Genomic DNA, 24,501 nt, shown 5'->3' on the forward strand with positions numbered 1-24,501 from the left:
AAAATAATCTTCAACAAAATCCAAAAAACCTTTTTTCTACTGTAGGGTAATAGATATTTATGTTTAAAAATAATATGTAACTTGTAAAATGCCAGCACAAGCTTACCTTATAGCCGGTATAAAATGTATTACACTAAGTCAATTAATTAATAATAGAATTTTTGATCATTAACATGTTCCTATACATTGGAAAACATTTCTGTCAATTTCCTCCCAAACCTCTGTCAAATGTTGTATTATACTTGTGATGTACTGTATTAGTTAAAACATGATTGCATGAGGGAATAGGATGCTTTGTTTAATGCATCATATTCCAATTTTACACTAGCCAGTTTATGAATCACAAATATTGAAACCAGGGGTGAAACCCTGGGCCCCTTGAAGTGAATGACAAAACTCCCATTGACTTCAATGGGGCCAGGATTTCATCCCAGGTTCATAACATGTTTGATGCACTATTTGTATTGGTTGTTTGTCAAATTCATTCAGCAATAGTTGGTGACCGTTTTTCTAAGTAAAATGCTTGTGTTTATTAGTCAGTGTAATTTTTTCCACTACACACAAGTACCTACTTCCCTGCTATGCACTATTGGGGTGCACAAGCCAAAAGGAAGCAGAATCAAGTGAAAAAGTGAGTATTTTCCATAGCCACCTCTGCATCATGTATGTGTTATGTACAGTAAATGACCATATCATATTTATCATTTGTATCCTAACTTTCTGGATGTGTTTCTGTTTTAAGATTCTTGTGTCTTTAATGTCTCTGTGCAAACCTCTTGTTCAGATCATTCATTCAGAATACTGTGTTGCTATATGGCAATATACATTCGGCCTCTACTAATGGTATACAGATATTTGTCCTGATTCTTCACATGATGAGAGAGATGGATGTGGCTGCAGCTCACGGGATATAATATGTATATCAAATGGAAATAATTACTAATTACCACTGGCCAAACTTTCCAAGTCAGGTCAAATTTAGGTCACAAGAGTAAGGTCTAGTCTTTCAGAGTTTCATCTACTAGTCACACAGAGTCAGCATTGAAGAATACTGTGTAGCTGTGTATTTTTTGTAACTGTAATGGTTATCTGAAGATGTCATTTCGAGCCTGGTCTTGCAGCCCATCTCCTGTGCAACTCCCATTGAACTCAGTGGGAATTCTGCATGTGAAGTAGCTTCCAAAATACATGCAATTCCTACTTAAATAGACCCATTTGTTTTCATAATGGACAAAGTGCTCAGTGAAACTAGGACTTACCATGCTTGATTTGTGAAGAAAACTCAGATGAGATCAGTGGTGTCTACAGTATAGATATGAAACATACAGTCCCTGGATTTTGTGAGAAATTGCCAATTATAACGTGTGAAGGTGCTTTAAGTAAAGCTTCAAGGAAGCTCCCTCTCTCCTCTTCTCCCTGGAAAATACCATATACATTCACTGAAACACAAGCTGGACACACATTCACGCTCAATTATTTTTATGCTCCTATCCAACCTCTCCTCGGAAGAGGTGACACTTATTTGTTGAGAGAAATAATCACTGTACATTTGAAATATTTTTTTTCAAATTCATGGATACAGCAAATATCACTTTACCGTAAGTTACAAAATCAAATATAATCACAGATCCTCTGCTCCTATGTATTAGCATAGCTATGCTGATTTACACCACCTGCGAATCTGGCCCATCGTCTCAACATTAAGGAACATACTACACTAGCAGTAGGATACACTAGATGATTTAACAGGTCTTTTCAGTCTCTACTTTCTGTGAGTCTATCTCAATTTTTTCAGTGAAAGTCCCTTTATTGGCATAAGAAGGCATTCAGAAGTATCCAAATTTAATATATCAAGTATCAATGCAGAGAGCAGGGTTTTAGTGTTAATGGGATTTGGTAGAACGTGTCTCCATTTTATTTTACTGTCTCCCTGTCTCTTGGTAAGAAGGTTCAAACAGAGAGAGAAGACAAATTTTTTAAAAGTGCATTTGTTATTCATGGAAGCTAGAAGCTAGAAAAGGGGAGAGAGAGATGTAATATATTTACAGAAAATCATATATTACTGACTGCAGCTAAGTGAATAATGGAGAAAATTGTTTATGAATATTCATGTGAATTCAAAAGTAAATTTCTATTGACCCTCTTTGCAAGTTTTGTGTGTTCACTTTTTAGAAACATTTGAGCACTTGAGAGTTATTTACTAGCAGGAATAACTATGAAAAGTTCATTTTACACTCAAATATTCATTGTAAGACACATTTTGAATTGTACAATCAACAGTCAGACTCACAATTCACTCTAGGTCAGTTAGAGATTTAGGCCCTGACTCATCAAAGCACTTCAATACGTGCTTAATGTTAAGAATGCAATGAAGTGTTTTGCTGAATAGGGAAGAAGTTAAGCACATGCTTAAGTGCTTTGAGGCCTACCCTAAGTGCTTTACTGAACTGGTAGCTTAATTCACCCAATCAGGGAACAGAATCAATACCACATGATTAACTAATCAATACAATGCAATTTTTGAGTAGTCACAGTCAAGTGATTATGAACAATCTACAGATCTAGAATTATTTTTTGAGGAAATTCACTGATGGTTTTGAACAGTGAATAAATGTAACAGTCATAGAACTGGAAGGGACCTCGAGAGGACATCTAGTACAGTCCCCTGCACTCAAGGCAGGACTAAGTATTATCTAGACCATCCCTGACAAGTGTTTGTCTAACTTTCCCTTAACAATCTCCAATGATGGAGATTCCACAACCTCCCCAGGCAATTTATTCCAGTGCTTAACCACTCTGACAGTTAGGATGTTTTTCCTAATGTCCAGCCTAAACTGCTCTTGCTGCAATTTAAGCCCATTGCTTCTTGTCCTATTCTCAGAGGTTAAGAAGAACAATTTTTCTCCCTCCTCTTTGTAACAACCTTTTATGTACTTGAAAACTGTTATCATGTCCCCTCTCAGTCTTCTCTTCTCCAGACTAAACAAATCCAATTTTTTCAATCTTCCCTCATAGATTATGTTTTCTAGACCTTTAATCATTTTTGTTACTCTTCTCTGGACTTTCTCCAGTTTGTTCACATCTTTCCTGAAATGTGGCACCCAGAAATGGACACAATACTCCAGTTGATGCCTAATTAGCATGGAGTAGAGCGGAAGAATTACTTCTTGTGTCTTGCTTACAATACTCCTGCTAATACATCCCAGAATGATGTTTGCTTTTTTTGCAACAGTATTACACTGTTGACTCATATTTAGCTTGTGGTCCACTATGACTCCCAGATCCCTTTCCGCAGTACTCCTTCGTAGGCAGTCATTTCCCATTTTGTATGTGTGCAACTGATTGTTCCTTCCTAAGTGGAGTACTTTGCATTTGTCCTTATTGAATTTCATCCTATTTACTTCAAACCATTTCTCCAGTTTGTCCCGATCATTTTGAATTTTAATCCTATCCTCCAAAGCACTTGCAACCCCTCCCAGCTTGTATCTTCCAAAAACTTTAAAAGTGTACTCTCTACGCCATTATCTAAACCATTGATGAAGATATTGGACAGAACCACACCCAGAACCCCCACTCATTATGCCCTTCCAGCATGACTGTGAACCACTGATAACTATTCTCTGGGAACAATTTTCCAACCAGTTATGCATCCACCTTATAGTAGCTCCATGTAGGTTGTATCTCCCTAGTTTGTTTATGTCACAGACTCTTTGTGAACAATTTGCCAACAAGAAAAAAATGGCAAATTATTTGTTGAAAAATAATTGCTCCATTGTGTTCATAACTAAAGCAGATGAGGTACGCAGATGTAGTTCATGCAAGTTTTGCAGAGACACAGCTCTGTATCATTTTATTATCAGAGTGCAACATACAGCTGAAACACATATGCAGATTTTTGCACAAATAAACCTATGGAAGTTCAGCATAAAACCAGAGATAACATAATATCTAATTCCAAAAGACCAAAACCTGACCTGTATAACCAAAGAAAGCCTTAGTGGTTCCCCCACTGTCCCCTGTCAGCTGTTCATATAAGGTATGATCCTGTTCCTGGGAACTCACAGGCAACACTTCCATTGACTTCCAGTGGGTGTGAGATTGAGCCCATACAGAGCCTTGAAGAGACTCTTGCTGATACATGCTCTGCAGAGCTGAACCTTTCCATTGTTATCACAATGCACAGGAAGGGGAGGAAATTTTGCCTTCCGAAGGACAGGTTGATCCTGGAACAACTAAATCATAGATTTCTAAATTTTTGCTGAATAGCACCTATAAGGCCACATTCTAGTTCATATGAGGAAAGTGAAATATCCTTCCCCATTTCTTAAAAGGGCACACACCACATATTATGCATACTCTATAAGCAGCATTAGTATGTGATTTCCTTATTTCCCCTGAGAATAGCCCTCTGCACCGTCCTCTCATGGGGCATTCTATTACCACTAAGAGTAGGAATAATTTTTTGGACAAAACTACACATAGACATAATTGCTGGTCTAGTCATCTTTGTATATGTTCTTGGGTTTATATGTAGACCACACCCACTTTCTCTGTGGCTGTCCCATTGTGCCTTTCCATGTTGTCACCCCCAGGTGACTTGCCAGATGGTTTGTGTGTATCTTTTTGGAGGAAACAGAATTAGGGTTGTCCGCTTCAACTATAGACTCAAACTGCTACTGATAGGTTTTCTGCTGTGTGTACATGGCTCACCAGGAAGAATCTATCACATAATCATAGTTTTCTATTTAAAATCTGAGCAATCCCAGCTGTTCTGGATAACTCAGAACATCTTATGAGCTTCTTAACTTTTAGATTTGCAGAATGATTTGTAGCATCCCTTGTATGAAGGAAACCACACCACTATGGAAGTATTTAATTAATATACATTATTAACAGGCACTATGTAGAATGGCAAAAATTAAAGTCAGTAAGACTAGTTATATTGGGGTGGAGTCTCTTCTCTTACATTGGTGTAAACCAGGAATAACTCCATTGGAATTAATAGCATAACAGTACTGGGATTGTTTTCACACTACAATCAGGCCAATTTACATAATCATACAGAACAAAAGTTGTCTTGAAGTGGCCAAATCTGTTCTCTTTAGAGTCAGTGGTAATTTTGCCACTATTTCAGTGGGAGTAGCATTGGACTCATATAACAGACCTTTGCAATATGCTCAATACTTATTTGTATACGATGTTTTAAAGGACTAATGACATATAGAAGATGCTATTAATGAATTTAGTACTTCAAAGCTATGTAGTCCTATCTGTTTTTAAGTTATCTACCAGTAGCAACACATTAAAAAATTAAATTAATTTTCCCCTTTATATTGTTTCATATAATATTAGCCACATAGCATAAGCTATATAACTTTAAAATGCTGTGAAAACAAAATATGCAAGTGTATGTTAGGCATAAATATTAACTGATCCTACTTTGTATCTCTAAGTTAAATATTATTAAATTTTTTTTAGTATTATTGTTTTTAGACAAATATGTATGATTTCAGCACAAACATTCTCATGAGAATAATAAAAAAATGTTGCCTTGACAACATAGTTTAAAACTCATAAATTGGCTGCCTGCCTAGTTAAACAGACTTTTCCATCACAAATTAAACAGACTTTTCTGTCACATAACTTAATTTTACGTTACCAAGGGAAATAGTGAGACTTTAAGATCATTTATAATATATCTTTGTATGGGACTCCATTTAACAAAAAAGGAAGAGATAAAAATAGAATGTTATGAAACAATATAATTATGTTTAAAAATGTCCTGACTGTTATTCTGTGGTCATAAAAAGATCTGAGAAAGCTATATGCAGCAAATAATATATTAGATTCATTTAGCCTCTTTTTCTGTTCATGAATTATCTGTGAATAGGAATCAATTTTTACAGATTTGTTTGTTGATTTATTTTAAATAACAAATACTTTATGCAAACATAATTCAGTCTCTGGGATATTGCAAACTATTTACTATGGCTATTGCTTTGAGTATTTCTTATTTCTAACTTGCTATTTGCATTGTGCTACTGGTCACCTGAGTTGCATGGTGCAAGTAGAAAGACCCACAGAGAACTTTCAAGTTAGCCGTATGACCATTTCCACTGCCAATACCTGTGCAAAGCCATCTCCTCTACGGAGAAGGGCTGTACAATTTAATAGAAAATGACAAACCTGCCATCAGTTTCTATGACAACCCTACAAAATTTAACAGAAAAGTATATTCCTGCTATAGAATTCTACAGGATGGTTAAAAAGAAAACCCATAAAAAGGATAGTCTCTATTCATTCTGTGGTCAACATTGTTATAAATGCTATACTTTACACTCATTTTGCTCAGGTGTAGATGACAACACAAGGCGCAAGACAATGGAAAAATCAAACCCGATGGGTTTTTACAGCAATTTCTATAGATGCTATTACATTGCCATAGAAACCAATTTAAACAAGACCTGTCTTTTTTTTTCTTTTTTTTCTTTTTTTTTTTTTTTTTTTTTTAAGGATCACACTGTTCCAGCTCTCCTGCCCCACAATTTTTATACTGTGGGTGCTGAAAGCCATTGAACGAAACTGTAAAAGCTGTATGCAATGGAAACCACTTCAAGCCTGGAGATATGTCAGCACCCCCAGCACCCTTAGTTCCAGTCCCTATGCTGTGGGGGCTACTCCAGCCCTGCAGGTGTGGGGAAGGAACCAGCTATTCCACCAATGGTGAAATTACAGTGATAGGTACATGGTTATAAATACCGTACATGAGCTAGAATGAGTACAGGATAAAAGTGCCTGTGTTTAAGGAATGCACTTGCAGTATTAGCAACATTGTGAAAGATCCAGAAGGGAAAAATCTACAGCCTTTTGGAGCATTACAACAGCTGGAAATCTATGTATGTTGATTCCATAACACAAAGAACAGAATATTGTAATGTAAAGTTTACAGACATAGGTTCTAAACTCGATTGCTGGACTAAGGAATCAGCTCAGGTAGTTTAGGCAATTAAAGGAACTATGAAAGTTCCTTTAACTAAACACTAAACTGGGAGGATGACACTAAACTGGGAGGAGTGGTAGATATGCTGGAGGGTAGGGATAGGATAAAGAGGGACCTAGACAAATTAGAGGATTGGGCCAAAAGAAATCTGATGAGGTTCAACAAGGACAAGGGCAGAGTCCTGCACTTAGGACGGAAGAATCCCATGCACCGCTACAGACTAGGGACCGCGTGGCTAGGCAGCAGTTCTGCAGAAAAGGACCCAGGGGTTACAGTGGACAAGAAGCTGGATATGAGTCAACAGTGTGCCCTTGTTGCCAAGAAGGCCAATGGCATTTTGGGCTGTATAAATAGGAGCATTGACAGCAGATTGAGGGATGTGATCATTCCCCTCTATTTGGCATTGGTGAGGCCTCATCTGGAGTACTGTGTCCAGTTTTGGGCCCCACACTACAAGAAGGATGTGGAAAAATTGGAAAGAGTCCAGCGGAAGGCAACAAAAATGATTAGGGGGCTGGAGCACGTGACGTATGAGGAGAGGCTGAGAGGACTGGGATTATTTAGTCTGCAGAAGAGAAGAATAAGGGGGGGATTTGATAGCTGCTTTCAACTACCTGAAAGGGGGTTCCAAAGAGGAAGTATCTAGACTGTTCTCAGTGGTACCAGATGACAGAGCAAGCAGTAATGGTCTCAAGTTGCAGTGAGGGAGGTTTAGATTGGATATTAGGAAAAGCTTTTTCACTAGGAGTGTGGTGAAGCACTGGAATGGGTTACCTAGGGAGGTGGTAGAATCTCCTTCTTAGAGGTTTTTAAGGTCCGCTTGACAAAGCTCTGGCTGGGATGATTTAGTTGGGGATCGGTCCTGATTTGAGCAGGGGGTTGGACTAGATGACCTCCTGAGGTCCCTTCTGACCCTGATATTCTATGATTCTATGAAAGGAAGTTGGCTTCATCTTTGCTGAATTTAGATAAGTGAGTACCGGAAGGTTTGAAGAACGTTTGCACCTTATATGGTGCAAACAAAAAAAACACTAGCTCTTTGCCAACAGCATAGTTAGGAGTTCCAAAATAAATGTACCAGATATTTCAGTAAATGTTATCTGGGCTGTACAAACTCATTATAAAGAAGAAAAACACCACCTTTGGAGTTTTGATTTCTTCTACAGAAAATGCAAAGCTCTACAATTAAGACACAGCACTGAATAAAAAGAGAAGAGATGAAAGAATGTGTAATTCATATTGATATAAAACAGTTTGAAAGGAAGCAGAATGCATCTATTCATCTGGGAGAAAAAAAACTCCACTGTAGAAAGAATCTAAAGTAAGTGGCCAACATAACTAGAAAGGGGACACATCTCAACATTTAAAGTTTACAACACAACCAACAACTCACTGTCACTGCACATTTACTTTGAACATAAAAGGAGTTTCAAGGTCTGGAAAGGAAGAAAGAGTTAAGAGATACTGTAGAGCAGAAACAAAACACCTTTGCATAGTAGATATGTTACACACTACATTAGGCACGTGGATTTAAATGTCCATTATTGTATCTGTTGAAATCCTAAACACACACACACCTATCTGCTGTCAGCACTAAATTACTGGTGGCCACCATTTCACCTTTGATGTAATTTCTGGTTGTTTTGGGAACAAGGTACATAAGATAGTAGTAACCATTGATCAAAGGCAGATTGTGCAGGCTAAACGTCATTTCTACCTGCAAACATCTGACTGTTGATAAGAAGCTGGTCTTTACTCTGGTAATTTACCTGTGGATATGGGAAGTTCTCAGGGTTCATCTACCTACAAGCCTTCAGGCACTGTCAAGGTTCCTCCCCCACTCTGAACTCTAGGGTACAGATGTGGGGACCTGCATGAAAAACCTCCTAAGCTTATCTTTACCAGCTTAGGTCAAAACTTCCCCAAGGTACAAAATATTACACCCGTTATCCTTGGACTGGCCGCTACCACCACCAAACTAATACTGGTTACTGGGGAAGAGCTGTTTGGACGCGTCCTTCCCCCCAAAATACTTCCCAAAACCTTGCACCCCACTTCCTGGACAAGGTTTGGTAAAAAGCCTCATCAATTTGCCTAGGTGACTACAGACCCAGACCCTTGGATCTTAAGAACAATGAACAATCCTCCCAACACTTGCACCCCCCCTTTCCTGGGAAATGTTGGATAAAAAGCCACACCAATTTGCATAGGTGACCACAGACCCAAACCCTTGGATCTGAGAACAATGAAAAAGCATTCAGTGTTTTACAAGAAGACTTTTAATAAAAAATAGAAGTAAATAGAAATAAAGAAATCCCCCCTGTAAAATCAGGATGGTAGATATCTTACAGGGTAATTAGATTCAAAAACATAGAGAACCCCTCTAGGCAAAACCTTAAGTTACAAAAAAGATACACAGACAGAAATAGTTATTCTATTCAGCACAATTCTTTTCTCAGCCATTTAAAGAAATCATAATCTAACACATACCTAGCTAGATTACTTACTAAAAGTTCTAAGACTCCATTCCTGTTCTGTCCCTGGCCAAGACGACTACAGACAGACACAGACCCTTTGTTTCTCTCCCTCCTCCCAGCTTTTGAAAGTATCTTGTCTCCTCATTGGTCATTTTGGTCAGGTGCCAGCGAGGTTACCTTTAGCTTCTTAACCCTTTACAGGTGAGAGGAGCTTTCCCCTGGCCAGGAGGGATTTCAAAGGGGTTTACCCTTCCCTTTATATTTATGACAGGCACTCTCAGATTTGAGCATTTCCTCAACAAACAGAGCCTTATTATAGCCATATTTTGTTTGGTTGCTGCCTGGATGTTTTAAAACTCTTTTTATTGCTGTTACAGTAAACTGTACATTGTCAGCAAGGCAAAGCCGATTGTTTTGATATACAAGATCCTGCCACCTTTACATTCTCATCAGGCACTGTAAAATATAAGTCTGATGCCACTAGACTCACAAGAGGATCCTATATCAAAAGCAAGAACCGAAAGCTACAGAAAGAACAGTACTGGGAATATTTTTAAAGGGCAGCATAGCTGCCCGTTTTATATAGCTCAGTATGTGACATTTCCAGTCATTGATGATGCTTCACTGATTCCCCTCACAAGGTCCCCAGGACTGGAGACAGCAAATATTCCCTGGGTTTGGGGAGGAGCCAGGAGTAACTGGAGGAGCTTGCTGGGAGGGATGGAGCGTGGCAGGGGTCAGTGGAATGCATCTAAGGGGGTGTCTTTACAGGATGGGATGGGCCTGTGGATGAAGCTTTGTTGGGAGTGGGAGAGCTGGAGCAGTCCAGGCAGGAGTACTGGAGTGAATCTGGGCTGGGCGCCACTACAAGGTGAGAGAGATGTGGTTGAGTGTGGGTGGGAAAGCCAGGGGTTGGTGATGCGGGGAGAGCCTGGAGCAGCCTGGGGGTTGTCTGGGGTGAGTGAGGGAGCCTGGTGGTGGCTAGCGTTAGGTGGGAGAGTTACAGCAACGTCCCTCGTCCTGCCCCTCCTCCACATTAGCCCCCCTCTCCATTCAGATAGCCATGTTCAGGTCCTATCCCACCCAGTTTGGCCTCTGGCCCCACCCTCTCAACCCCTGCCCATTCCCACTAGACCCTGTTCCCCCAGAGCTCCATCCCCAGCCCTCAACCCCACCCCGTCACCCTCCACTGGCCTCACACCTACCCCAGCGGTAAGTCACTGAGGCAGCCAGTGCATCCTCTTGCTCCCCAGCCAGCCCTCACCACAGCTCAGAGTGCCACGCAGGCTGCAAGTGAGCGAGCAGGAGTCTGGTCCAGAAAGCAGCCAGGGGGGAGGCAGAGGGGCCGCCTGGCTGCTCTTGTAACTACAGCCCAAAACAGCTCCCATTGGCTGGGAGGAGTAATTGCAGGGAAATATGGTACAAGAAGCGTCCATCGCTTCCCAGGGTTGAGAGGCACCTCACTGCTGCCTGCCCTTAGCATGAGGAAGCCTTGTCTGTGCCTGCCATCAGTCAGCTCCACCTGCCACCTGGCAACACAAGCACTCTCCTATAAAAATCTCAGACCCCGCTGTTACTCTGCAGGTTGGCACACCCCAACCCTTGAGCCCTTCAAGCATCAACCTGGTCCACAGGACACTTGCAGTATTCACAGATTCACTGCTTCCAGATACACTGCTTCCAAAGAAACAGTATACCACAGTTTACCAGCTCCACCTCAGGTCACCGCTCCACTTAACACACAGTACTTATATTTAGTTTCACTATAAACATATTTATTTAACAAAAGAGAGATTCACGTAGAAATATTAGAAACAAATGGTAACATATAAAAAAATTATAACATGCGTTCTAGAGCTTAGACTTAATAAAGCAGATACTCTAGCAGACATGAGAATATTGCTCACCCAAAATTCTTGCTACACTTTACAGCCAGATTGGCTGTGACACCCTTTTAATGAGACAAGCAAATGTCAGTTGCCTCCTAAGTGAAGGATCCTGTGTGTTTTCTTGTACCCCAAGACATACAAAATATATGTCTTTATTCATAAACAGATTGCCTCCTCCTATTTGTTTCACCCTCTATATTTCCTTTCTTGTAGACTTCACAGTCTCTTATTTAGCCTTGGCTAAGTATCCATATAGGCATACATTGTGAGACATACAATATACAAACAGCCAGACACGGAGATAGGTAAAAGGAACCTTTCTGAAGTATGTCACCTCCTGGTGACCTGTCTTAACTCCAAGACCTTAAGAACCTATATCAGTATAGAGACAAACAAATATTATCTGTATACACATTTTGCAATGATTATGCTGACAAGTGAGCTACTGGTTCTCAGTAGAGATTTGACATACCACCCTTTGATGAAGTATTATGCATATATCTGACCGAAGGGATCTCTGTGCAACCCTATGCACCCCATGCCCTCTGCCAGGTGGCACCAAGTTTTCCCTGGGTCAGAGAGAGTAAAGCTGAAGTTAAGGGTGAAGAAGGTGATCAGAGGGGAAAATATAGGAAGTCAGGAAGCGAGAGAGTATAGAGCCAAGGAGCACTATCGTGCAGCAATGACAAGTGATAGAAAACTGGAAACCAGTAAATTCTATAAAAGCACTTGGTAGTTATATAAAATAATACTGTACACTTGCAGATGGGAATGATGGCACAAACCATAGCCGTTCTCCAAGCCCCACAAGCCAAAGTCCTGCTGGACATTATGGCAGTTAGTATAGCAAGATTGGCAAGAGTGTCTGAACATGGTGAATGATAGCAAGTCGTAAAATGGAAACAAGTGGATTCCATCTGTGCACTATGAAACTGCATCTGTTGTATACTGAATGGGAGCATATACTGAATGGGACAGAGAAAGGCAAAAGCACCATGTCAGGAACCTAGACTCTCTTTACAAAGGACTAATTTCTCATCTCAGATCGGTGCTAAAGATAGGTAAGTTATACAGTATGTTAGAGGGGCTGATGTCTGCCTCTAGACAGATATTTGTACCACTAGTACCTTCCCAAAAATACGAATATCCACACCCTCAGTCATGATTATGACAGTGGAATAACAAAAGCAAGCACGTTTTTGAAAAAAGAATTCCTTGCGAGGGGAAAAACAAGTTTTTCTAGTCTAGTGTCTGATAGCATAAGTCAGATAAATGTGCATGAAATTTATTTCAATTTAGAAGGAATATTTTATGTTATTGTTGAGCCTCCTCAGATGTGAAGCCAATAAGGAAGTAGCGCACCAGACAAGTTTGTAGACAACTTTCAGTTGAGACTATGTTTCAATTAAATGAGATTTTGGAAAGCACAATGTAGCTGTCAGGACACTGTGAATTTGTGGCACCCACTGTCTGAGTTGGGATTCAAAAAACCAATTAATGATTACACACTGCTCTTTAAATGTAGTTTTTGCATTACTGGCAAATACATAATACTGGAGCGGATTATACGGTCCCCTATTAACCTATAATACTACAGTGTAATAAGAGTGCATTGTCTAGTTGTTAAAGCTTAGTAATGGAATTCAGAAGATCTGGGTTATACTTCCAGTTCTGCCACATAAATTATTGCATGACCTTGGTCAACTCACTTGATTTCTCTTCTCCTCTATTTTCTTATCTATACCGTGGGGACAATACTTCTCTATCTCTACCTCAGTGGTGTTATGAGACTAAGTTCATTAATGTTTTAAAGTATTCTGAGAGCCTCAGATGGAAGGTGTCTGTGAACCATAAATCATCATTAATACTTTACTATGGATATGAACGTTTCAGAACACTGGTGTAACTTTGAAGTCAGTGGAATTAGATCAGGCATGAATTTGGCCCAACACATGTGGCAGTAATGGAATGCAAATTATATTAACAAAATGTGAGAGAGGGGGCTTACCAAATTGCATGGCATACTTCTCAGGGTAGTCAGAAGTCTACTCCTATACCAGCTTATCAAGGGCGTGTGGGATTCCTTATAGTTGAAGAGTCTGATATGTCATGAAATACCTTCCCCACTGCAAAATAATTACTGTGTTGCTGATATGTTGTATTACTGGGCCATATGTAGTCTGTGTTTATTAAGGTGCAAGAATTAGTAGATACTTATCATGGTTGTGTTAGCTAGACTGTTTTGAGCCCAGATCTTTCAACTGAAGGTTGATCCAGTGTGCAGTCTTTATTATAAGGAGCTCCCACAAGATTTTAACCCTTGAGGAAATCAGTGTGTGTCACAGGGGGAAAGAGCAAGAAGATGAGGGACCTATTTGTTTTTCCAACTAAACAAAAATGCCCAAAATTCAGGAGAGGGGCAATATGACTTGCCAAACAGATCAAGTGCATTTGCTGGAAATACACTCATTGCAGAGGACAGTGGTAGGAGAGATACTCCTCAGTCTTTCTTCATTTTGGTAGCAGAATTTTAGCAAGGAGCTTCTGAGCTGCCCCTCCATCACATCACTAATATGATCCTAGTGAATGACAGTTGCTTTGTTGTAAGAATAACAAAGAAATGACTTGGAGTGTGGGAACCAGCCATCTGTGAGGGTGGAAAACAACATCTCTCAACTCTTATCTCCAAACAACACCTGAACTCAGATCCATAGAATCATAGAATATCAGGGTTGGAAGGGACCTCAGGAGGTCATCTAGTCCAACCCCCTGCTCAAAGCAGGACCATTCGGATTAGAATCCTCTCTTTTCTCCCCATTCTGATTCTCAACATTGCCATAGCTGCTTCCCCAAATTTCCACTGCCATCCTTCCTTCCCAACTCCTCAGCATTAAGCTCCTCTCCTATCAACCTATGCCCCTCCAATAGACCTGCAGATCCCTCCCTCCCAACTGGCAATTTTGACTCTCCCCATTCCCATGACTGTCAATATCCCCTTCCTTCCCCCACCCTCAACTTCCATATTTCCCTTTAAGGTAAAATTCCAGAAAATGTAATAACATTTTTAAACCATCCCACATAATTTAATGGTATATTATAATCCTATTCTATAGGATGGTTTAAAAAATTACAGAAATATTAGCATTTACTATTAAATCCTATAGATTTTTAGAAATCTATAGTTTCATTCCTATCAAATTCTGTAGGACTTTTCTAAGAACCCTAGCATGTCACAAACACACCTGGGAAGATCCCATTGACCTGGGAGCTCTGACAATCTTCTGGTTGGGCTTTTTGTTCACCAGGGCACATATCTTCAGCATTGCAAAAGCCCTGCAGAAAAGCTCTTTGAGATGCTGGATCCTACAATGGGATCCTTAAATGCAAGAGGGACGAAAGGATAGAGGCCTACTTGATGATCATGACAGATGATTTCTGGGGGCAGTTACGTCATTAAAAAGAAGGAGAGCCTTAAAATATTCACATAAGTTTGGACAAGCATCAGCTAAGCATCCAAGCTGGTTTTCCCCACTGGTAATGACTAGGAGTGTATTATACCTGGTAAACTTTAAGTTATGTAGAGACATGTCTGATATACCAACAATATTTGCTAGAAATGTAGCTCTAGAAACTATGTGTATAGACAGGTCCACTAATGAAAATCAAAGATCAGCATCTGGAATAAATGCAGTTTACAGATCAAGTGCAGACATTCACCTAAATTAGAAAATTACCTGTATGTGTGTTCAAAAGAGAAGAATGTGGTGTTAGACTTTGATCCCTAAATTCCATTGAGTGAATAATTTGGAAAACATTGATGAAAACCACATGATTAACTCTCTTGTAAGGTGCACTTGTAATTTGGCTATACAAATATCAGGATTCTAGTGCATGGGAATCTGTTATTGCCAAATCTTCAAACCAGCATCTAAATTTCCACATACACCCACTGGCACACACAAATTGGGCACTCATCTCACTAACCCCTTTCCATGTGTACGTCTACTTGGAGTGCACAAATGTAGGATCCTGAGCATATGAGTGGGTGCACATGCCAAACATACATGCTCACATGTAGGGGCCAGTTTGAAAATTCGACTCTTTACAGAAATGGACGTGCTCCCCCATATCTCATCAGCTCCAACCTATCACTTTGTGAAGCACTTTGTCTTGCAAATTGCTGAGCACTTTAGGGGTGCAGAGTCATATAGCCTTATAAGAACAGTGAAGCTGAGCAGTTCTGTTACTCTTCATAATTTGAGATTCTGTTGTCTGGGTAAGTGCTGACGCACATCGGTGGGTTTTTTATACATTATTTAACAGACACTAACTTTCAGGGCGGCTGTTGACAGAGGTCATACACTACAGGAATGAGAAAATGCCTTTTAGCCAATTCTGAACCATTCAAACATCCTGGGCTTGAAAGTTCAACTCATGTTAAAAATATTGTGGGGTTCACGTGCCACTTAATAAAAATTTTTGAAAAGGGGAGAATAGAAAAGGGAGAGAGCAAGGGGGAGGAAGGGTAAAAATGGAGATGAAAGAGACAGAGATAAAAGGAACAGAGGAGAAAACATTCTTAAAGATAAAATAAAGTCAAACCATACCATCAAAAGGGCACCCCATTGTGTCTGCAGAGGCCCTGCCGCCGCAAAGAAAACAGCAGAGAGTCAATTGCAGCACAGAGACAATAATTGTATTCTTTTCTCCTTAATTTGTGCAGTAGGTTTGCCTTTAGCTGGCAGAATATCTGAACTGAATCTTCCTTAAAAAACACCAGACTCATGCAATGAAAATTACAGGAGTAAACAGTTCAAAATGCAGAGTAGATTTATAATCCCTACACAGCCAAAAACCAATTCAAAAGGTTCATAAACTCCACAGAGTTCACTCTATGTCATTCATAGGTTCTTGCATTCCACAGAAGTGTCTCACGTAACAGGTTACATTAAAGGGGCTAATGCGTATTTTCTAATATAAATTGTGTTAAAGTTCTGCGTGTGAATTATTAGTGGAAAAAGGATGCCTCCCATGCACCACAAAGAATCAACATTAACTGGTCATTCCCACCCAGATGATATAAAAGTTAAATTCATCCATTCATGCCACCAGGCATTCATTAATTTGGCCTATAATCAATAGCATGTAACAACTGATATAGACGAACCATCTTGGTACTTTACCAAGACAGACGTCTTATGAAATTTGAGCATAATTTTAAGACGTTCAGAAAGAGCCATTAAAAGTCTATGTTCAACCCCAAAGCAGCCTGTACCTTAGAAAAAGGTGACAATCACTAGAGTCTCTCTCTTCTCCCACAAGCAGAAACTAGCCACATTCTGTTGTAAGGATGAATTTTATTTCTTTAGATTTTGCATCTCAACAAAGTTCTTTGACCCTTGTCTTTTTCTGTTGTCAGCTGGTGAATGAGCAACAAGAAAGCAGACCTCTCCTGAGCCCTTCCATTGATGACTTTCTCTGTGAAACCAAACCAGAAGCCATTGCCAGGCCGGTAACATCAAATACAGCTGGTAACTAATTTTCTTTATCATCCCTCATTAAAGGAAGATAATTAATTTTCATTTTAGCTTAATTATGATTTTTTTTCCAGATAACATATTTGTTTCTTATTTTTAAATCAAACAAGATTATTAATTATTTTTACAAAACTGAGTTGGTAGTAAGTTACAAATGGATTAATCTGAGAGTAGCCAAAACCCCGTTGGTCACGCTTTGGTTTTGTAAAATCAGAACTTAAATCTGGGGTTGTTAGGATCCAGGTCTCAAATTATACCAAAGTTTCAGAGTTAGGGGTTGAGATACACAGCTCTGATTTTAGTCCATTGGGACAGTGATTTTAGTTTGGTAACTCCTCAGCCTGACTGTTCTTTTGCAAAAAAATTAAGCATGGATGGGTTGCATCTAGTTCTCGTTTTATCCAAACTTCCTTAGTTTGGAGTTAATGTTTTTTGATAAAGGCTTAAGTAATGGTTCAGGGCTTTGTCTAGCTATTATCTTACTTCTACAGAGTTCATTTAGTCTATAATGCCGTCTTCACCACTGGGCTTTTGTAATGAATATGACCATTCCAGTTGTGAACTAAGATTCTTCCCAAGCACAGAGAACCTTTGTAACCCCATTGGTGAGTATATGTTACAGATCCCCCTCTGTGGAAGATATGAGTCTGTGTCTGTTACAGTCCTAGTTCAAGCTGTAGCAGTTCGTGCCTAGGTGGTGGCCATCACATCCCCACAAAAATCTCTCCACCAATTATGCTAGGCTGGAGTGAATTTCATTTAATGACAAAAATATATATATGTTCATCTAAATTGTGGCAAAATTCCTGATGAACAGTATTCTGTCTAATACCAATGCTACTACTGCCAAGTTTGTTTGGAAGGCTCATTATCACTGAAACCTCTTCTTGTATAGTTTTTTCTTACCCTCACATTTACACTGACCAAAATTATAGAACAGGATTTTACTTCCCTACTTTATTGGACACAATGGAGCATTAGGTGTTTCTGTAAATGAAGAAAGTTCCTTGATGAAACACATGAGCCAAATATTACTCCATTTCTGCTTGTCAAAACCACACTGGTCTTCCTGCCGCTAATTCTTTATTACTTACAGACATGCTTTATTGAAAACTTGGGGAGAAAAAAAAGAGATACTGAAATGTTATCCCCTTCCCACTGGGAAAAGAAGTGAAAACCCGCAGCTTCAATAAGATAGAGCAAGTAATAAAAATGACATGGTAATCCTGAAAGCACTCAAAATTAAGAAAAGTATACTGTCTTGCAGGATTGGTTTTTAAGATTTTAGTGTCGCTATTCAGTGGGTAATATGAATGGTTCAGAGGTAATATGCTACTTGCGATGTACAAAGGCTAATCAAAGTAAATTAATCCATCAGCTGAGGGACAATGTATTCAACACAACTACCCATATTTTAAAAACATTTCATAAAACATCTTGCCTTGTTACAAGCCACTGGAATGGCCAAGTGGAGAATTCTAATTTGTGTTCATACATCTTGCTTTGGATACCATTTATGAATGAATTTTTCACACTGAGAAAGAGTTTCAGACAGATGGCACTTGCCAGTTGCCATGTGAAACATGCACATAATTTGTGTGCACAATACTGCATCTGTACGCCCAAATCAGGTACTTGATATATTTGTGTTTGCAGTTACCTAATTTTCAAAGGCAATGAGGGCAATTGCCTGCAGATTAGGCACACATCTGTACATGTATTTATATGCTAACTGGACTGACAATTTGCCTCCATATGTTTTAACAGCTTCAGAGCTGTAAGGGGAAAAAATGCTCACCGTAAGCAGGACTGGCAGCAATATTACACTAATGCACCATAAGAGTAGGCCACTGCAGGACTACACCTCCTCTTTCATCACATCAGATTCCCTCAACCATTCACCAGCAATGAATGTTTGGCCTCTTCCAAGATATTTCTTGTTTTCACTACCTCATCCCTTCCTTACTTGGTACCTTCCCTACTCAGTTATGATATCAAGTACACCATACCCCAAATAGAAAAGTAATACTTGTGGCACCTTAGAGACTAACCAATAAATTGGTTAGTCTCTAAGGTGCCACAAGTACTCCTTTTCTTTTTGCAAAGACAGACTAACACGGCTGTTACTCTGAAACCTGTCATACCCCAAATATTTTTAGAATTCCAAAGTCAAAACTGAATTCACTGAATCAAGACTTAGAAGATGAAAAAGCAACAACCTAAGACTTCATCCTGGGCTTTGGAAAACTGAATTGTAAAGGTTGCTGAAATAACGTTGAGTCTGAAACTAAGCCATCAAAAGCAAGGACATTCAGAATTAAGGCAGGATTATTATTTAAAGTGCTAGCACCAAAAAGACACAACCAGGTTGGGCCTTACTATGCTAGGTAGTGTACAACCATAATAAATGAGAAAGAATCGTTCTTAATTCACTGGTTAAGGCTACATATCATGGGTATCCCCCCAAAAAACTATGCTGCAACATGTGCTGTTGGGCTAGATGAACCTTTGCAAGCCCAGCAAGCTGTGCAGGAGATCCTGCATATTAGGAAGGGGATTCAGCCAAGGTATCTCGGAAGTCTTTGTAATGCCTTTGAAAATATTGACGATGATCATACATAATTCATGCTGAATTCCCAGCCTACCCACACTTCTGTTCCTTACATATGCGCAAGAAAACATTAGCTAAATCTAAGCTCATGCTTGTACAAATGTCACGACTAAAAACCCAAATGCAGTTAACGAGAAGGCAGAAACCCCACCTCAGAGTGTTATTTTTCACTGGGAGAATTGTGAAGGGAATGTTCACAATGTTACCGGAATCATGTGTGAATCATGTGTGAATCATTCCGGTAACTCCTCACATGCTTCTTTGAAAACCTACCTCTGAACCCAAAATGATTGCAAGCTGTCAGGTAAAGCTGATTCAGTCTATAATCTTCTCCCTAATAGAGCACAACACAGAAGTAATCTCATAAATCGCTGGTAATCAAATGGGTTTTAATTGCTTTCAGTACTTTAAACTGGTGAGACTGGTCCTAATCCCCTCTCAGAGCCAAATTGCATAATACTGGGACAACCAGATCATGTGGGAAACTCTGGGCTAAGACGTTCAAAAATGACTAGTGATTTCTGCTGCCAACTTGAAACAACTTAAAAGGGCCTTTCTGAAAACTGGGCCCTTTTAAAGGTGACTCAAGACCAGCACCCAAAAAAACAAATCACCCAAAAATCACTAGTCACTTTGCAAAATCTTGGTCATAGTCCTTACCCAGTAACCTTGTAACATCTACTACAGTCAAATACAAATGTGTTTAATTTAACTCAATTTTGCCTAGTCAGTTAAAACAAATTTAAAAGAAAAATCTAATCAAATGAATTAAAACTGAGTTCTAACATTTTGCATCTCTGATAGTATTATCTACTGGTCTGGATCTCTTGGATCTGAGTGAACCTGTCTTACAAACCCAAAGCAAGACAAAGAAGTCAGAGAATGCATCAAGAGGTGAAAACGTAAAGGCTTCAACCCACAGAAAGAAGACAGACAACTCAGACCTTATAAATGTGGATGCTGAGCAGAAGGTCCAGACTGGAAGAGCTCCAGAGAAGTCATCATTAGATTTAGGTAAGAGCTGGTTATTTCATCACTGCCACTCAGCCATGCTTAACTTTACCAATTCCTCCTTGCTGCTATCACAAAAAGCACACTGGGCCATCTTCTCCATTGCCATGCATCTTCTGTAGACATTTACACCACTGCACAGTGCAAATAAATTGTGATCTAGTAGCATTTTATACCCTCTTTACTCTCGATGTGCGCTGGGGTAAATGACTACATAGGATGAGGGGCAATGGAGAAGCTGGCCCACAGAATGGAATGTCTTTGTAAGAGGGTAAAGTGTTTTTATAGTGGAGGGGAGCTGTTAAATGCAAATAAAATCATTCTTTTTCGAAGATGCCACTCAGGGCCTGTTTACACTGCAGTTAGACACCCACAGCTGGCCCATGCCAGATGACTCAGGCTCGTGGGGCTCGGGATAAGGGGATGTTTAACTGAGGTGTAGACATTCAGACTAAGGCTGCAGCCTGAGCTCTGGGACCCTTCCACCTCACAGGGTCCTAGAGCCCAGTCTCCAACCCAAGCCCAAATGTCTACACCGCAATTCAACAGCCCCTGAGCCTGAGCCCCACGAGCCCAAGTCAGCTGGCACAGGCTAGCTGCAGGTTTTTAATTGCAGTTTAGACACACCCTCGGTGTCAATTGTGAGGGTCACTTTTATGATGTGGACATTTATCTATTATAGGAGCTGGGCTCTGTCCACAAACTCATCTTGCAATGCTGATCAGACAGCCATTAGGATAATACATTTCCAAGCTGGGCTGGTTTGAAAGTAATTTATCATCTCTGGCATACTCTCTCTCTCACTAAACATTTCATATTAGCTTTTAATCAACAAGAAGGTAGCTACCAGAGAGAGGCTTACAAATGCCAAGTTTTAATTAAATATAAACCAATAACTTATAAATGGTGAGCAGTGCTTCTTGTGAGGTGAACTCTCAGAACTTAAATAAAATCATTGGGATCAACTTTCTCAAAACTCTTTCCAGATTGTGTCTGGGTGGGATCTTCAAAGCACCTGAATGAGTTTGGTGCCTAACTCCTATTGATAGGTGCCTAGTTAACACTATTAACTCACTTAGGCCTTGTCTACATTACCTGCTGGATCAAAGGGCTAAAAGGGAGGCTGGATTTTCAAAATCTGGCCCACAATCTACAGGATAAAAAACCAAAACAACCAAAAAGCTGCTACAATCCCTGCAATGTGTATAATTTACATTAAAATAACTAAGGCTAAGATTTAGTCACGGGTATTTTAGGTAAAAGTCATGGACAGGTCACGGGCAATAAATAAAAATTCACTACCTGTGACCTGTCCATGACTTTTACCAAAAATACCCATGACTAAATTTCTACTTGTGGGGCCCCACTGCTCTGGGGGGGCCCTGCTCCAGTGCTGAGGGTTCACTGCCCCGCAGCCACTGCTCCCGGGGACCGCTCTCCAGATGGCCTCCAGTTGCCCCGGGACTGCTGCTGCTTGGACGGTCCCCAGGGCACCCCCAGGACCGCTGCTTGGGCACTCCCCGGAGTCAGCCACACCGGCCGCTGTTCCCACAGTCCCTGGAACCAGCTGCCTGGGTCTGCCTGAGCAGTGGCTGGTGCAACTGGCCCTGGGGCAGCCCCCAGGACCACTGCTCAGACACTCGCCGGGGCTGCCCCCAGGACTGCTGCTTGGGTGGTCCCCAGGACCAGCCGCACCAGCCGCTGCTTACACGATCCCTGGAGTCAGCTGCCCAGGGCCTCCTGAGCAGCAGGAGCTTGTGTGACTGGCCCTGGAGACTGCAGGAGCAGCTGGCCCCGGGTCACTCCAGCAGCAGCCACTGTGGCCAGCCGTGGGGCACCTGAGCTGCTTGGGTGGTTCTAACGTCAGCCGCACCAGCCACTGCGGAAGTCATGGGGTCGTGGAAAGTCATAGAATCCGTGACTTCCGCAACCTCCATGAAAGAATCACAGCCTTAGAAATAACTGAGTTCAAGCACAGTCCCACTTATTTCCTGAACAAGAATCTTAAAATTTTAGTGACTATGAAAAATCAAGATTTAGGTAACTTATTGCTGGTTCTCAGAAATGTCAGTTTTTCCCAGGAATTTCAACTGCCCTAAAGTTCATGAGGATTGGGCCCCATCTAAAACATATGCTTTCCAATCACCATGGAAAACACAGGGTTTTAGTGATTTAAAGGTGAAGTTTCCTTACCACCATTACATGGAGCTGTAGCTATAATGTTTTCTTAATTAGGTTCCCTAAAAGATTCATTTTTTTCCAGTAAATATTCAGACGCAGCTCGAGAAATGGGATGAATTGAAGTTTCATGGAGAGAAGAACAGCAAGGGTCATTCAGCTACAGAACAAAAATCTTCATCTAGAGCTCCATCAAAAGAGCTTTTATGGTAAAACACTTGATTTCCTGAGAAAATATTTCCAGCTCTGGTCTCTCAAGTCTCACTAATGCTGTGTTGGTGGCGAGTCATAGTATTATTTCCTCAGTTAGGCTACATTAATAGTGCTCAAACATTTTGGACATAATGTAATAAGTATGTTAATTATAAGTTAACTTTTTTTCCCAACGATTTTTAGATGAGTCCTAGAATATAGTAGGTGGAGTTCAGCAGTGCCTAATCCTGCCTTGGAGCAGAGAGGACAGCCTGGTGTGGGGGAGGCAAGCCCACCCCTCACTCACCCTGCAATGGCAGCGTCTGTGCCACGGGGCTGGACCCGGCTCCTTGCTCAGGCCATTGCCACCTGACAGGAGAGCGGCTGGGCCAAACCTCAGTGGTGCTGCAATCCAGCATGTCAGGTCACAGTGCCTGGAATGAGGAGCCAGGCCCAGCCCCACAGGACACGAGCTGCCACAGCATGGGGAGTGTGAGGCGGTCTTGCTCTCCAGCCTCCCCTACACTAGGGCTTCCCCTCTACACTGGGCAAGGATTAGGGCTGCAGTGCCAGGGCAGAAGGTGCATGTACGTAATGGTGGGTCACAAAAAAAGGAATAAATGGGTCACCTTTGTTAAACAGTTGGGAACCGCTGACCTAAATGATAGATTGTCACATAGCCTGGCAAAGCTCCTTCTGTCGAACACTCACCAAGCTGCTGTGTTAGGGTCCCAAAAGGCTAGACCCATGTGCTGCAATGCTGCCCTTGGTCTGAGTAGGCCGCAGCACCGCTTCTTTCCTTGGCCTCTCTGGTACGCTGCATAGGCACAAGCTCTCTGTCTGTTACACTTCCATGGAAATGGGGCCTTCCGGCCAAACTGCCCTCGGCCATCAGGACCAGTGCTAACCCCCCATCCCAGACCTCCCAGTACCGTAAATGCACACCCTTTCCCAAAGCTCCAACCTTGAGGGCAGGCTGGGTTTACAGTTACCTCTTCAGGTCACCTGATGGTGAAGCAAACAAAGATGCTTTGTAAGGGGTCCAAAAACCAATCACTCTTTAGAGAGCATGAGAAATATACAGATCTAGACAAAACAGGAAACACACCTGTACACATTTTCCTGCCTGTTTCCTCGCCACTGTTGGTCGTTTTTTGGGCATAGGCCAGAATCCTTAAGGAGTCCAGATCCCCCTTCTGCACATGGCTTCTCTTCTGAATCACAGAGTCTCTCTTTCACCTGTGTAGCCAGCTTCCTTCTTCCTCAGCTGGTCCTCCAGTTAAAAAAGGCCCCTTGCTACAAAAGCATGCCTCTTCTGCCCAAGCTTCCTGTTTCTCTGAGCTCTCTCTGAGCTTCTCAGGCTCTGGGGCTTTTAAGAGCAAGTATTAATACCAGACTTTGTTCCCCTCTATGTGGATTTTCTGCTCTCCAAACCCTTTCCCTGCAGACATTCTGGTCAGACTGGTTTCCCTAGGCTTCAGGCCTCCCGTTGTCCTAAGTTACTCCCATATGAATGGGGGCCATCAAGGTGTAACAACCCTCCATTGTCCCTGATCTCAGGGTCCAGCAAATGGTAGAATCCGTGTACACTAAACCATTTGATGAT

At 41.0% G+C, this 24,501-nt stretch overlaps 1 protein-coding gene across 1 annotated transcript in view; it reads left to right on the forward strand.

The window, feature by feature from the left end:
* PEX5L (peroxisomal biogenesis factor 5 like) overlaps positions 1 to 24,501 on the forward strand; it is a 174,452-nt gene that overhangs the window by 103,375 nt on the left and 46,576 nt on the right. The window contains exons 3-5 of the mRNA XM_084638682.1: positions 16,786 to 16,897; positions 20,319 to 20,528; positions 22,789 to 22,912. Of these exons, the coding sequence (XP_084494808.1) occupies positions 16,786 to 16,897; positions 20,319 to 20,528; positions 22,789 to 22,912 (446 nt within the window). The remainder of the gene's footprint in view (positions 1 to 16,785; positions 16,898 to 20,318; positions 20,529 to 22,788; positions 22,913 to 24,501) is intronic.

The sequence above is a fragment of the Lepidochelys olivacea genome (assembly GCF_965140295.1).
Source record: "Lepidochelys olivacea isolate rLepOli2 genome assembly, chromosome: 9".
Classification (NCBI taxonomy): Eukaryota; Metazoa; Chordata; order Testudines; family Cheloniidae; genus Lepidochelys; species Lepidochelys olivacea.